Genomic DNA, 13,354 nt, shown 5'->3' with positions numbered 1-13,354 from the left:
GGGTGTGCCCCTGAGGAATTCTCGGTCTAGCTGAGGGAGCACAGGAATCACTTTGGACCCAGGGAGTGACAGAAGCCACAGCGGTTCATGGGGAAATAAAGGAGATTCTGGTCAGTTTCATCTTGTTTTTTCTGGGGCAGGAACTGAAAGAAGGGGTCAGGAAAAGCTTCACAGAGGTGGAGATGTTTAAAGTTAAAAATTCTCCCAGTTATATAACCTTGGGGTAGTCACTTCACTTCCAGGATAAACTTCACTTCACTTCATGGATAAAATGCGGGTAATAACATCTGACCTGTAATAGTTAGCCCTTGATTATTGGAGCGATTTAGAATTATGAGAACACGAAACCCACCCTGGGCTTGCTCTCAAGGGCCCACAGGTCTATGACCGGTCAGGAGGGTGGGGTTAAGACAGCCAAGGGCCTCTGCGTGGTGAACACCCACGGGAGCTGGGCTTCCTCCTGCCCGCTGCCTTAGGCTGTTCAGGGCTGAACACTGATTTCACGTGGAGGACTGGAGGCCTTAAAGCGGGGGCCGTCCTCCTTCTGTCCCTGCTTAGAATATAAACTAATTTCATTTTTCAAGCCTAGGAGCTTAAGACAGGCACTTTCTGTCTGAGTGGCTGCTCTTGGTCTTTCTCCTCCATCTGCTGTAGGACTGATGAATGCTCCGGGAACAATTGGGTTTCTTGTTTACAAAGTTGGCTGCACAGGCTAATAGAAGGGACATGCGCCCTGATTAATGACTTCATTTTTTTCTCCTTTTGTTGTGCTAAATAGATGGACATCTTTTCTCCTCCCTGTTGCACAGTGTCTGCACATCCTGGCACCCTTGTCATTTCTATCTGGGTTAATTACAGGCTTTGGGGCAATTTCCCTGTCACTACATCTGTGTGTGTGTGTGTGTGCGTGTGTGTGTGTGTGAGAGAGAGAGAGAGAGAGAGAGAGAGAGAGAGAGAGAGAGAAAGAGTGTGTGTGGAGGGTGGAGAACACACGTGTGCGGAGCAAATGAGAAAAGATCTTGAGAGAATAAAAATTCTCAGGAAAAACTGTTTTAATTTTAAGAGAATAGAACCTTGCCACCAAAAGGCTCTCACGGACCATTTAGCCCAATCTGCACGTTTACGAAAGGAAAACAGGCCCACAAGGGGAGGTCCCAGAGCCGGGGGTTGCAGAGCGAAATCATAATGCAGGCTCCCTGAGTGCAAGTGTAGTGTTCTTTCCACTCCAGGCTACTCTCTCAGTATTAGGATATTGTAATTCAGAAGGAGATTAACCACAAGTGTCACAAACTTTACCCCATGGAGTTACTACCTGATCACTTCAGGTATGTGGTAGAGACATACAAGTAATGATACATGATAGTCTGTACATACAATAAAACAGGAATAGGAATTACCATTTATGAGATGTTTATCATGTGCCTGGTACCACTGTCCTAAGCAAGTATTTACATTCCTGATAACAGTTAATCTGGATGACAACTGTACAGTGTATTTCTATTTAGAGGAGGAAAATGGGGCTCAGAGAGGTTAAACAACTCACACAAAGTCACACAGCTATTAGGCGGCAATGGCATAATGCTGGTGGTTTAGTCACTAAGTTGTGTGAGGGGTCACTCTTTGTGACCATGGACTGTAGCCCTCCAGGCTCCTCTGTCCATGGGATTTCCCAGGCAAGAGTACTGGAGTGGGTTGCCATTTCCTTCTCCAGGGGATTTTCCCAACCCAGGAATCAAACCTGCATCTCCTGAGTTGCAGGCAGATTCTTTACAGCTGAGCCCCCAGGGATTCCCATTAGGTAGCACTGTCTGAATGTAAATACAGGACTGCCTGACTTCACAAGTCTACAGCTTACATTTGAAACCAAGCCCTGAAATCTGGCTCTACTTAAGAAAATATCGCTCATGACATTTTTATAGGCCATCATATGAAACATATTAATTTTGACTCTCAGCACAATTCTAGGAGGTAGACACAGAAGATATTGTTACTCCTATTTTATTGATGAGGACCCTGTGGCTTAGACACCATAGGTCATTGGCTTTAGGGCCTACAGCACGGTGAACATGTGCCTATGGATGTCTGCTGACAACGATGGCTTCTCCTCCAAAAAGCCTTCCCGGTCTCCTGGGCACAGGGGCCTCCTTGGCTCTGGACTCTCAATGCACAGTTCTTTCTCCTTGCACCGCAGGGAGCACTTCTCCCCCTCTCCCATCTCCATGATTCACATTCAAGTCTTATTTTTATGCGAAAATGAGCTTATCTATGTACACACAGTACACTGTATACTCAGCAAATACTTGCTGAATAAGTGAATGGAAAGTAAGTGTGGGTGTGAAGAGGTCCAGTTTTTTGAAGGACTCAAAATTGAAGCTTAAGAGTTAACCCATCCTATAGGACATGAACATGTGCAAAGATGATATACTGCCACTTTTTTTTTAAATCAAACAATGACATGAAAGGCAGCATATATATCCAACAGGAGGGGACAAATAACAAGATATCCATTTGGTAGAATACTATATAGCCATTAAAAGCAAATTCATAGAAGACTCTTTAGTGACATGGAGAAATATTTGTGATATATCACTTAGGAAAAAAAAAAGTAGGTTACTAAAACAACTTGTTTAATGTGACTTAATTTTGTTGGTTTCTGGTGAGCATTAGAAAAAAGGCTAGGGGGAAAGACAGGAAATATTAACTGGGAATATTTCTGGCAGGTGGAATTATGACAGCTTAAACTTTCCTCAGTAGAGTTCTTAGCATTTTCCAACTTTTTTGCAATGATAAACAGGTTCACCTTTTGGAAATGGAACTACCCCTATGAATGTTACTGAGAGAGTTTTGAAAGCCAAGCCTTACCCCTGGGGTTGGTAAGTGTGGCTTCCGTGGCTTTTCCACCATCCCCACAGCGAGTGTCATCGAAGGGGAGGCACTGGTCACCTGTCCCCGCCACCACCTCAGAGTTCTTGACAAGGTCTTTCACCACCACCGTGGACTTGATCTTGAAGACCCGCCGGCTGGTGGTGTCCGAGAGGAAGACGGCCCCACTCATGGGGTCTGTGGTCAGGTAGTATTTGTGTGCTGGGCTGTGGCTGGAAAACAAGGACACGCCAGTTGGTGAGCACTTCCTTCTTTCCTGACAGGCAGCCAGAGATACAGAACTTGAGATTAAGCCAAAAAGGGGACAATGTCCCTCTTTGGGGTGATGGTTCCCCAATTTTTCTGACCTCTGTGGTTGGCCTTTGCTTCTCACCCAACTATGAATGCAAGAGGTTCTTGTTGATGACTGTCATGCCCAGCCAACAGTGCGATGCCTGTTTTCTTTAAAAAGATTATCCGTTGAGGCTGACCAGAGGTGGTCTGTAAATCCAGACCAGAGACACGAAAGGATCTGACTTTAAAAAACACTTCAAAACTAAACAAAACAACACAGAAGCTCTTCCCCCATGCAGCTTTTACAGCAGCTCCACCCCCTTCTTGGGACTGACTGCTAAGGTCCCAGCCACACTGGACCGCAGCCAGTGTCAACGGCGTCTTCTTTTGACACTCATATTACACTTATCAGGGGCCCCGTAGTCTCCTTCCTGCAGCCAGACCCAAATGAGCCACATGATTAGTCTGTGATTGGCAGCAACAGCCAAGGAAGAAGAAACAAAGAGGGGAGCTGTGCTGGTGATGGCTCTGTTTCTGCAAAACAGCCGCAAAGAGCAGGATGCACTAATGGAGGAGAGTGAACTAGACAGGGACGGTACAGAGAGATGACGGCGACGAGGCCGAATCTCCAGGCACAGGGCAGGAAAAGTCGAACAGGCTTTGGGTTCAGATCAGTCTGGGTTCCATGTCTAGCTATGCCATTTTGTGGTTCTGAAACCTGGGCAACTGACCTGGTCTCCTGAGCCTCACGTTTTCTTCATCTGCAAAATGGGCGTGTGAACCTTGCTGGTATATTGGGAACATTATATAAAATGTTACATAAATTATATGATAAATACTCAGCATAGTGCATGGCACACAGTGCTGTGTGTGCTGTGCATAGTCGCTCAGCCGTGTCCGACTCTTTGTGACCCCATGGACTGTAGCCCACCAGGCTCCTCTGTCCAAGGGGATTCTCCAGGCAGAATACTGGAGTGGGTTGCCACGCCCTCCTCCAGGGGCTCTTCCCAACCCAGGGATCGAACTCAGGTCTCCAGCATTGCAGGCAGATTCTTTACTGTCTGAGCCACCAGGGAAGCCCACAGTAGGCACTTGGTAATCATAATTATTATTTTAATTACTAGTCATTATGTCTGTTTTTGCCTTTGGAGAGGACTACAGAGTAGGTATCTCTTATTAAGCCTGAATTTTGCTATCATGTAGTAATGATTTACAATTTCTTCCCAGTCTAGGGCATTCCCTCACCACTTGTCATCAGCCATCCTGACAACTTGTCCCTCAAACATGTCTTCACACCTCTTTGCATCTGCGGTTCCTGCTCTGGGGACCATCCTGTACCCTCCCGTTCTCAGCCTCAGTTTCAGTTCAGTTGCTCAGTCGTGTCCGACTCTTTGGGACCCCATGAATCGCAGCACGCCAGGCCTCCCTGTCCATCACCATCTTCCAGAGTTCACTCAGACTCATGTCCATCGAGTCGGTGATGCCATCCAGCCATCTCATCCTCTGTCGTCCCCTTCTCCTCCTGCCCTCAATCCCTCCCAGCATCAGAGTCTTTTCCAATGAGTCAACTCTTCGCATGAGGTGGCCAAAGTACTGGAGTTTCAGCTTTAGCATCAGTCCTTCCAAAGAAATCCCAGGGCTGATCTCCTTCAGAATGGACTGGTTGGATCTCCTTGCAGTCCAAGGGACTCTCAAGAGTCTTCTCCAACACCACAGTTCAAAAGCATCAATTCTTTGGTGCTCAGCCTTCTTCACAGTCCAACTCGCTATTCACTCTTCAGGTGTCAGCTCAAATGGCACCTTTTCTGTCAAACCTCCTCCAGCTTTTCTTCCCTATGCACTGAGATTCTTATCTTATCATATCTGGGTTACAGGACACTGAACATAATGCTCTGGCTATTTACTTATGTGTCTGTCTCCCAGAGTCTTCCCTGGGGGCTCAGGTGGTAAAGAATCAGCCTGAAACTCTTTGTGTTGCAGAGAGTCCAGCATAACTGAGCAGATAACACGTTCACTTTCCACTGTCTCCCCAATTCTGTCCCCAATAACTACTTGATGGGAAGAGATGGGATTTTATTCTTTTCTGTGTTTCCAATGTTCAGCTTGATGCTTTTCTAGCCCACAGCAGGCATTAAGTGCATGAGATCTCCATTTTTAGTTTACTTAAACAGTATTTTCAATCAAATTACTTAGCTTTCTTGTAACTTCTCTCTTAGGAGTGGTGGTAACAGGAGAGATGTCCTATTTAGCTAGACATGTCCCCTTTGACTTGCCCTATAACATGTGACAGATTTAATTTTCCCAGATGACACTGATTCCGGCTAAATAAAATGCAGTGACCTTAGATCCTACTCTGCAATGCTGGGGCAGCCTTGAGCTTTCTGATTCTTGATGACAGCTGGAGGTCAATTTTTCATTTCTTTTCGTATCATCCATGATAAGCAGGTGCTATTCACCAAGGCAGAAACTGGGTCCTTGAGGAATATGGTGGGGTCCCTGTCCACTGAGAGTAGGCCCCCCATCCCAAGATTTTGGCTTATGTCTTTCTGCATCAACCCAGAGAAGTGCCACTTAGGTGACGTTTCTCAGATTGGTGAATTCCAGATGAGGGTGGCATTTGGCAGACTGTCCAGTGGCCCCCTCTTTTGTGCCCCAGAACAAATTTGAGGTTGGGGTTTCGTCAGCTAACCATAAGGGAAAGAGCACTAGTTTTGAACTGAGAGAATGTGGGTTCTAGTTTGCACAAGCCACCTAAATGTTTCAAGCAGTAGGTTCCTCAGCCTCAGATGATGGCGTCCCTGCCCTGCTCTGCTCACAGGCTTATCATCAGGATCAAATGAAATGATCCAGCTCAACGGCCCTTTCCAGTTGGCAGAGCTCTTGGACAGTCTTCCGCTCACTTCTTCCTCGGGCCACCTGCACTGGGAGCGGCACCCCGACCTCTCCCAGGAGATGCATCCTCAGTCCTGGGGGCAGAGCTGTGGATGCACAGGCTGCTGGTATGGAAGCATCGGCTGCCACCTCTGGGCGCCAGTTTGTCCCAGACATGGTGCCAGCCTTTTATATGCACAACCTCCTTTTCATCACAAATGCCATAGAAGGCATTATTAAAACACAACAACAGCTTTAGAAACCTGAGATGAGAGATGTTTAGAAAGCTGAAACTTGAGCAGGGCCGGAAAGTGCTAGGTGGCAGGATGGTATTTATCTCTGATCTGCTGGATGCCAGAGTCTGTGTTCGCTCTACTTCCCTGGGCTGCTCCTCAGGGCCTAGAAAGCTCCTCTGCCTTTCTCGCCCAGGGCGCCTGCTCATCTCTTAGGACTTAGCTCCAACATCAGCTCATCTGGAACCCCTACCTCTCCTGGATTCTGGGGTCCCTGCTTTCCCCTCCTTCTTCTGTTGTCTCCACCAGACCCTCCAGTACCCTTTCAGTACCTCCAGCACCGTAAGACCCTTTTCTGCTTGGCTGTCTGATTCCTCAAGGACATCTTGGACTCTTTAGGGGCAGGGCCAGGCTTCAAGTTCCTGGTGCTTAGCCCTGAGCTGGTACAGAGTCAGCGTTCCAGAAAGGCCTGCTGACTTTATGAATCGGTGAGTAAATGCCTATCGGCTTCTCTGGGATTGCAGACAGGAAACACCCACTGCTAAGGATCGTAGGGTGATGGTTCTCAACACGGCTGCACATCAGATTCACCTGGAAAACTTTTCTGTTTTTTGAAAATCCTCACCCATCACATCTGAATGGCCTGGGTATCTGTCCCTTGAAGATCACTTGGTTGCTCCTGAGGCCCAGCTGGCTTTGGAAACCATGCCTTCAGAGCAGAGCTTTTCAAACTTTGACGTGCTCATGAATCATGTTAAAATGAAGATTTCAGCTTTGCAGTTCTAGGTGTGGTCCGAGAGTCTGCGCTTCTAACGAGTTCTCAGAGGATGCTGATGTTGCTTATCTGTACTCGGAGGAGTGGGGCCTTCCTTAGAATACTTTGCAAACCATAGATGTGAGAGATGGGAGATGGCCTCCCGCTGAGACCGCAGGCCCGGTGCTGTGGACAGGGACCCTGTCTGATCTGGTTCTGATCAGCAGGATCCTGGGCAGGGCTGGGCACAGAGTGGGCTCACAGTTCCACTGCCGGAGTCTGCACAGGAGTTCCTGAGGACCTGCATTCTTTTCCACTTCCTTAAACACAACCCCGGTGCCTCTGGAAATTATGCAAAATCTTAGGGACTATAAGGTATTAATCCTGAAGTAAATGAGCTGCAGTGGGCCTCACTCTGACCTCCATCTGGACAATGTGGGGAATTTCCTAGTAGGAGCTGTGAGCCCAGGAGTCTGTTGGCACCAAAGGCAACCTATTGCCTGTTCTGAGTGGGGATTTTCCTTCTCCTTCAGAATAAGACCTGCCTTGTGCAAAGGGGTGTCCTTTGACCACATCAGGTAGCAGCCTTGGCAGACCTTGATCCGCTGGTTCTTGGAACTAGTAGAAAGAGCTTGAGCACTGGAACCACACAGACAGGGGTTCCAATACCAGCTCCGTCACCCACGTGATAGGTGACCTTGGGCAAATGATTACTCTGAGCCTCAATTATTTGTCATCTGAGAAACAGGGATAATCATAGCTGCTTCGAGGACAAAACTGTATGAAGGATGTAAACCTTTGAGGATAGTGCCCGCTCCATCAAAAAATAAAAAAGTCCAATTAATGGCAGCTGGTCTCCTTGAGAAACCTCCAGAACATTTATGTTACTGCACAATGAAAAACACCAGTATGTCATACTTAATACTGTCTGTCTAACCTGTTTTCTGAGGCAACTAAGGGCTCTCTTCGAGTTAACATAGCATGTGTAGCTGGGTTTGATGGAGATTTGAGTTCAGATGTACTTCTGAACAAGACTTCAAACATTCCTCCATGACCCTAGAGGAGAGATCTGGGAGGAGGTGAGGACCCTTAGTCCCTCAAGGAAAGCAGGGAGGACGATGCCCAAGGGACTGGGGGGTCTCTGTGCTGAGCATGCCCAGTGTGGTGGGCTGAATTAAGGTTGGAAAGGCAGAAGAGAGAGACACACACACAGGCTGAGTCCTAGCCTGAGCCTCTAGCTTCTCGGAGCAGCAGGCACAGTAAATGCTAATGGACTAAGAGGACGGAGTTTTAGAATTTCTTTATTCCATTTCTGGCATTTACTGATGGGAACACTAAAGCTCTGAGGGAGGGAGGGATTTGCCAATATCCAGGTGCCAGTTAAAATCAGAGCTGGAGCCCAGGTCTTCTCCCTCCTGACTGTCCTTAGAAAACTGGAAGGCAGAAAGAAATTCCATTTTTCCCTTCTACTTTGGTTCACTTTCAAAATAGGTTTTAGCACCTGAGAAAACAATGAATTGAGAGGGGGCAGGAAGCCAGCTCTGAAATCATACCATGGGTACATCAAAAGATCACTAACAGCACAAACAGGAGGTACTGAAATCAAGACTCTCAATTCACAGATGATGCCACCGGAAACCAGAAAAGCTGTGGGACCAGCCCAAGGCCACACGAACATGCAGCAAAGCTGGAAGAGCACCCTGGCTTCTGACTCTTGCCAGCTAGGTGCCCCCGTCTCCTAGCTGCGACCCAGGCAGTCACCACCACTGACTGGAGGTGTTAATGGGAAGTGCTAGGTTTCCATCCAAGATCTTCATATGAAAGGTACTATGTTTGCTAAAAAACCAAACTTGAGGGCACAGGTCAGTTCATAGTTCAGTAACATCCGTACTAAGCTCTTTGGATATCTCTCTCCTATTTCAGTGTCAGGAAAAATACTCCTCCTCTGAGAAGGGGGCATATTTTCCCATTTCTGGTAACGTAAACCCTGAAAACAGTTATGCTTCTCTGTTTAGTCTGACTGCTAGGAAGCTCCGAGTCTGATCTGATGTGTAATCACATGTATGTGTTTTCTCCTTTTTTCTTTTGTTCCCAAATTCTATTTAATTTACTTTAATACATGTGTCTTTGGTTGCAAGAACACTGAATTCCTTTTCAGGATAGACAGCGACATAATCATCATCATCTAATTGTTATGATGATGATGATAATAATAGTAAATAATAATAATAAAAATAATAACTCATTAGAGTGCCTGGCACAATGCTAGATACTTTATAAATATCCTCTGTATCCCTTATAACAGAGATTTTATTATCTTCAAATTAGAAACTAATGCTCAGATAGATTTAAACAGTTTTCCAAGGCCACAGAATTGAGAGCTTCAGTTTCCTCATCTGTAAATTGGATGTATCATGAAGAACTACTTCAAAGGCGGTCTGGGGGTGCATTGCTATAATCTGTAAAACGCTTAACCTGCTTTCCACTACACATTAAGTGCCCTCTATATACTACTATTATTATCTTAAAAGAATACATATGATTTCCATGTTATTACTATAATTATACAGACATGGACATAATCGCTGTTGGATTGGGATCTGTCTGACTCTCTACTGAACTTATCTCCAGTAAGTGCCCACCCACGTGCCAGTCTGATCTGCACCCACACAGGTAACCGAGAGCCACGTGGGTAGCAGTGCAAGCCACCCTCCATGTGCCATGGCTGCTGTCAGGCCACCCAGATGTGTGGGAGGCGGAGGGACTCTGAGGTGACCGTCCCCTAGGAGTCGGACGAGCGCCACAGCCCGGGGATGTCAGTGTGTCTGAGGAGGACCACTCCTGCTTGCTGCAGGGTCACTGGGAGCCTACGTAACAGATCTACTCTGTGCCAAAGTTCCTGTTTGGGGGCTTCTCCCTGTGGAAGGTGTGTATGGCCTGAATATCCTCCCTCATTCTGTCCTTGCTGACAGACCTCCTGGAGCGGTCCCTTGGCGTCCCAGCCTCCAAACCCAAGGCACCTGGCATGCCCAGAGACAGACGAATCTGAAGCCTGTTTTCTGCCAGGATCTCTGCCTGATTGAGTCCTTCTCACGGCCTTCCCACTGTGATCCTCCAAGTCACTCAACACGGTGGGGATAATCTCTTCCTTCATTATCAGGATAATCAGACTAGGGTGTGCAAATTACTCTGCCAAGGTTAAAATTTCCCCCTATTACTCAGCCTGTCATGTCCACAAACTACCAAAATAAATGCTGCACTGTGCCAGAGATGAAAGGAGCTCAGGCTCTCCCTACCCGTCTTCACCATTATTAATGACTTTCTTTCACTGTAGCCGAGGTACCCCCAATCAGATCCAATCACAGAGGAGTCATTTGCCACCGAGTGATCTGAAATTGACACGTGCAGCTTACCATACAGCATGCAACAAGGCAGGCAGAGACAGGAAATTCTCCACTGGTTGGCTTACCTATGTCTGAAATCTTTATTTCTGACAGAAGACAGGAGAGCAGGGAATAGAAGAAAGAATGAAGTGTTAGCAACAGGGTTAGAAGCATTATTAGCAGCCTGAAAACTTGACAGCAATGGTTCTGTACAATACTGTAATAAATAAAGACTTAGCAGCTCTGACACTGATATATTTCATATTGGATATTACTTGTCAGTGAGCTCACTTAGAAGCAGCTACATATCACGGAAGCAGCATGGTCTCACCTGCACCAACACTGCTGACTCTAGCAGAAGAGGATGCGGTTGACCCGGGTGGCTGCTTGCACCAGGGCTAAGCCAGAGGCTGGCACGGTCGATTCCTCCCCTGCCCAGAGAGGCGCTCTCAGAGACATGCTCACTGCTGTGTCTCTGTGTGCACGCTGCCCTACCGAGAGTGGCCCAGACCTGTGTGGCCCACCACGATCGTCCTCCCAATAGAACAGAGAATTGGAGCTACATTCTACTTATAGGGGAGAAGGTGACAGAGAAACAGTCCTGGGAAAGAGGACGGGAAGGAAATACACTGTGATGATAACCTATCAATAAATTATTTTTTCCCCTAATGTAATTTCCTCCTCCCTTCCTTACACACTATCTTCCATGATCTCTCTACAACTATGGCAGGGAGACAGGGAAAGTGGGGTCTCTAATTTAAAAGATGTGAAAATGGAAGTCCAGAGAGGGTAAGTGGTCCAGTTTTAGTTTCTCTGCCAAGGTGGGCTGACCCCGAGCCTATGACTCTCTCTGCATTAAGGCATAGGAAAGAGAAAGATAATATGAGCAGTTAGTCGACTAAAGCAAATACACTCAAGGGTTCCCGTTTCCCTGGCAGTTATCTATGATGGTCAAACTCATAAAAGAGAGAAAAAAAAAAACGGGCAGAGACTCTCCTGTCAATGGCCTGGTTCTCATTCCGCCTGATGTCTGATTTCCTGTGAGTCCACAGAATGTGAGCTTCTGCTTTTTTTTCATGGCCAAAGACCCTTCCCTTCCTTTGTCCCCCTTTGGTTGGGTGGGTGAACACAGTGCCCTCATCTGCAGGGCAGTGATGGCTGTGGCCAGCCGGCCAGCCGGCCGGCCTGCCCCGCCTCTCCCATGTGCCCTGCAGAGAGGGGTTCTCAGCGGGCACTCATCTCCGGGATATGTAAGCATGGCGCTCAGCCAAGGTGGTCCCCACTGGGCCCCCTGATGACACTTTGGCGAGGCAGAGCTGTGTGGTGGCCTTCTGGGTTTGGGTCTGCCAAGCTGGACCCTGGGCAGGTTCCTTAAATTCCCTAAGTCTCCTTTATCTTATTTGTCAAGGGCAATAGTAATAATTAATAGTAAATAAGAGCCAATAATAATAGCAAAATAATCTTGCAGAGCAGTCATATTAACACCAGGCAAATAAAAGAGGCCTTGCAAGAGAGAGTTTCCTTTTCCCCTGGTTACTTCCCAGCTCAAGGGCCCATCCTGCTCACATGGACCCCAGCCCAGGAGATGGGCAGAGTCCACTCTCTAAAATGGTCATGAGAAACCTGGTACAGTTTCTCCTGAAAGGGAGGGTGGGGCTCCCCCATCTCTAACCAACCACAGCTCCCCTGGAACCCACCCTGTGACAGGCCTCTGCTTCTGAAGTATCTCGTCTGAGGGGGTGTGGAGATGTCCAACACACCAGGCCCCTCCCTGTGCAGGGAGAGTGCCTGTGCTCTGTCCCTCATGGTCAGGATGGGGACAGGGAAAGGTGACAGCTGGCTCTGTCATCTATATACACCCGAGGAGCAGCCATGGGCCTTCTCTCAGCACCGGGCAGCTGCAGAGAACTGCCCCTAAGTCCCGATGCCAGTTAAGTAACAGGACCAGGCTTGGTAACATCGGCACTGGGGCCTAGTTCGTGATACCATCCCTTGTCCTTATAAAAAGACTCATGTGATGCATGTCAATGGGTTTGGTGCCAGGAAGCAGGAAAAAGATTGAAGGGCTTCCAAAGAGTCTAACTCAGTGGCTGGCCTCCTTCTCCATCATCTGACAGCAAGGGTGTCTCCCCATCCCCAGGGTGGTTTGTCTGCATCTCTGTGTCCCGTGGAGAGCGGCGTTGGCTGCCTCAGAGCCTCCAGCTCACAGGTCAGCCTCTGGGAAGTGACCGGGGAGGCTCTGTTCTGTCCCCTTCTCGGGCCAGTGGGTCCTGCCAGGTGGGCCCGTAGGGTGGCAAAGGGACATGCTAGGAACCGCTGGGGAGGCCTCACCGAACATACCTCAGCTCCAGGATGTTGGTGACGTTCCCGGAGGGGAAGATCCTTCGGATGTAGTTGAAATCTCCCACGTAGAGGCTGCCGTCGGCGCCACACGTGAGGGCCACGGGGGCCAGGAGCTTGTTGCCGTCGGCGAGGCCGTTGCAGCTGGGACAGGAAATGCTCCTGCGGCGCCCATTGCCCATGATGCTCCCGATGACGGGCGGCTGCTGAGACACAAACTGGTTCTCCCCGTTTCCCTTGTGCAGGATGCCTGGGACAAGGGCAGAGGAGCGGAGTCACTGATGGCGCTGGGGGTGGCTCTCCCTGCGGCTGCAGCGTTGTCCTGGTTTTGCAAGGGATGCCAGATCCCTGCCTACTGCTTCCAGACCCAGCTCCCAAGGCTGCCTCACCCCACAAGGAAACCCAGGCCATCCTGGACAGGACACGTTGCTCTGCTGATAGAATTCCCACGGCAAGGCTGTAAGACGGGTGCTGTTACCCTCCCGGTACTGACAGGGGACCCCTGACATCACGTATTGACGTACTGACATCACACAGATGACAGGAGAAGTCCCGGCTCTGAACCATTCAGCTTCACTGCCTCTCAAATAAACTGGACACACTGCGCGGGCCGAGTT

The 13,354-nt window shown here is 48.4% G+C and overlaps 1 protein-coding gene across 8 annotated transcripts in view; it reads right to left on the bottom strand.

Moving 5' to 3' along the window:
* Nucleotides 1-13,354, bottom strand: part of TENM4 (teneurin transmembrane protein 4) — an 851,321-nt gene that overhangs the window by 54,773 nt on the left and 783,194 nt on the right. For 6 of the 8 annotated variants that reach the window (XM_015461146.3, XM_024987529.2, XM_015461143.3 and 3 more), the window contains 3 exons: nucleotides 12,738-12,987; nucleotides 10,484-10,504; nucleotides 2,863-3,095 (listed from right to left, as the gene is read on the bottom strand). In XM_015461146.3, coding sequence (XP_015316632.2) covers nucleotides 2,863-3,095; nucleotides 10,484-10,504; nucleotides 12,738-12,987 — 504 coding nt within the window. The remainder of the gene's footprint in view (nucleotides 1-2,862; nucleotides 3,096-10,483; nucleotides 10,505-12,737; nucleotides 12,988-13,354) is intronic. The other 2 variants (XM_024987528.2, XM_024987532.2) reach the window with 1 other exon arrangement.

The sequence above is a fragment of the Bos taurus genome, chromosome 29 (assembly GCF_002263795.3).
Source record: "Bos taurus isolate L1 Dominette 01449 registration number 42190680 breed Hereford chromosome 29, ARS-UCD2.0, whole genome shotgun sequence".
In the NCBI taxonomy this organism is placed as follows: domain Eukaryota; kingdom Metazoa; phylum Chordata; class Mammalia; order Artiodactyla; family Bovidae; genus Bos; species Bos taurus.
The sequence above is the reverse complement of the archived record's forward strand: the minus strand, read 5'-3'. Positions and strand labels throughout refer to the sequence as shown.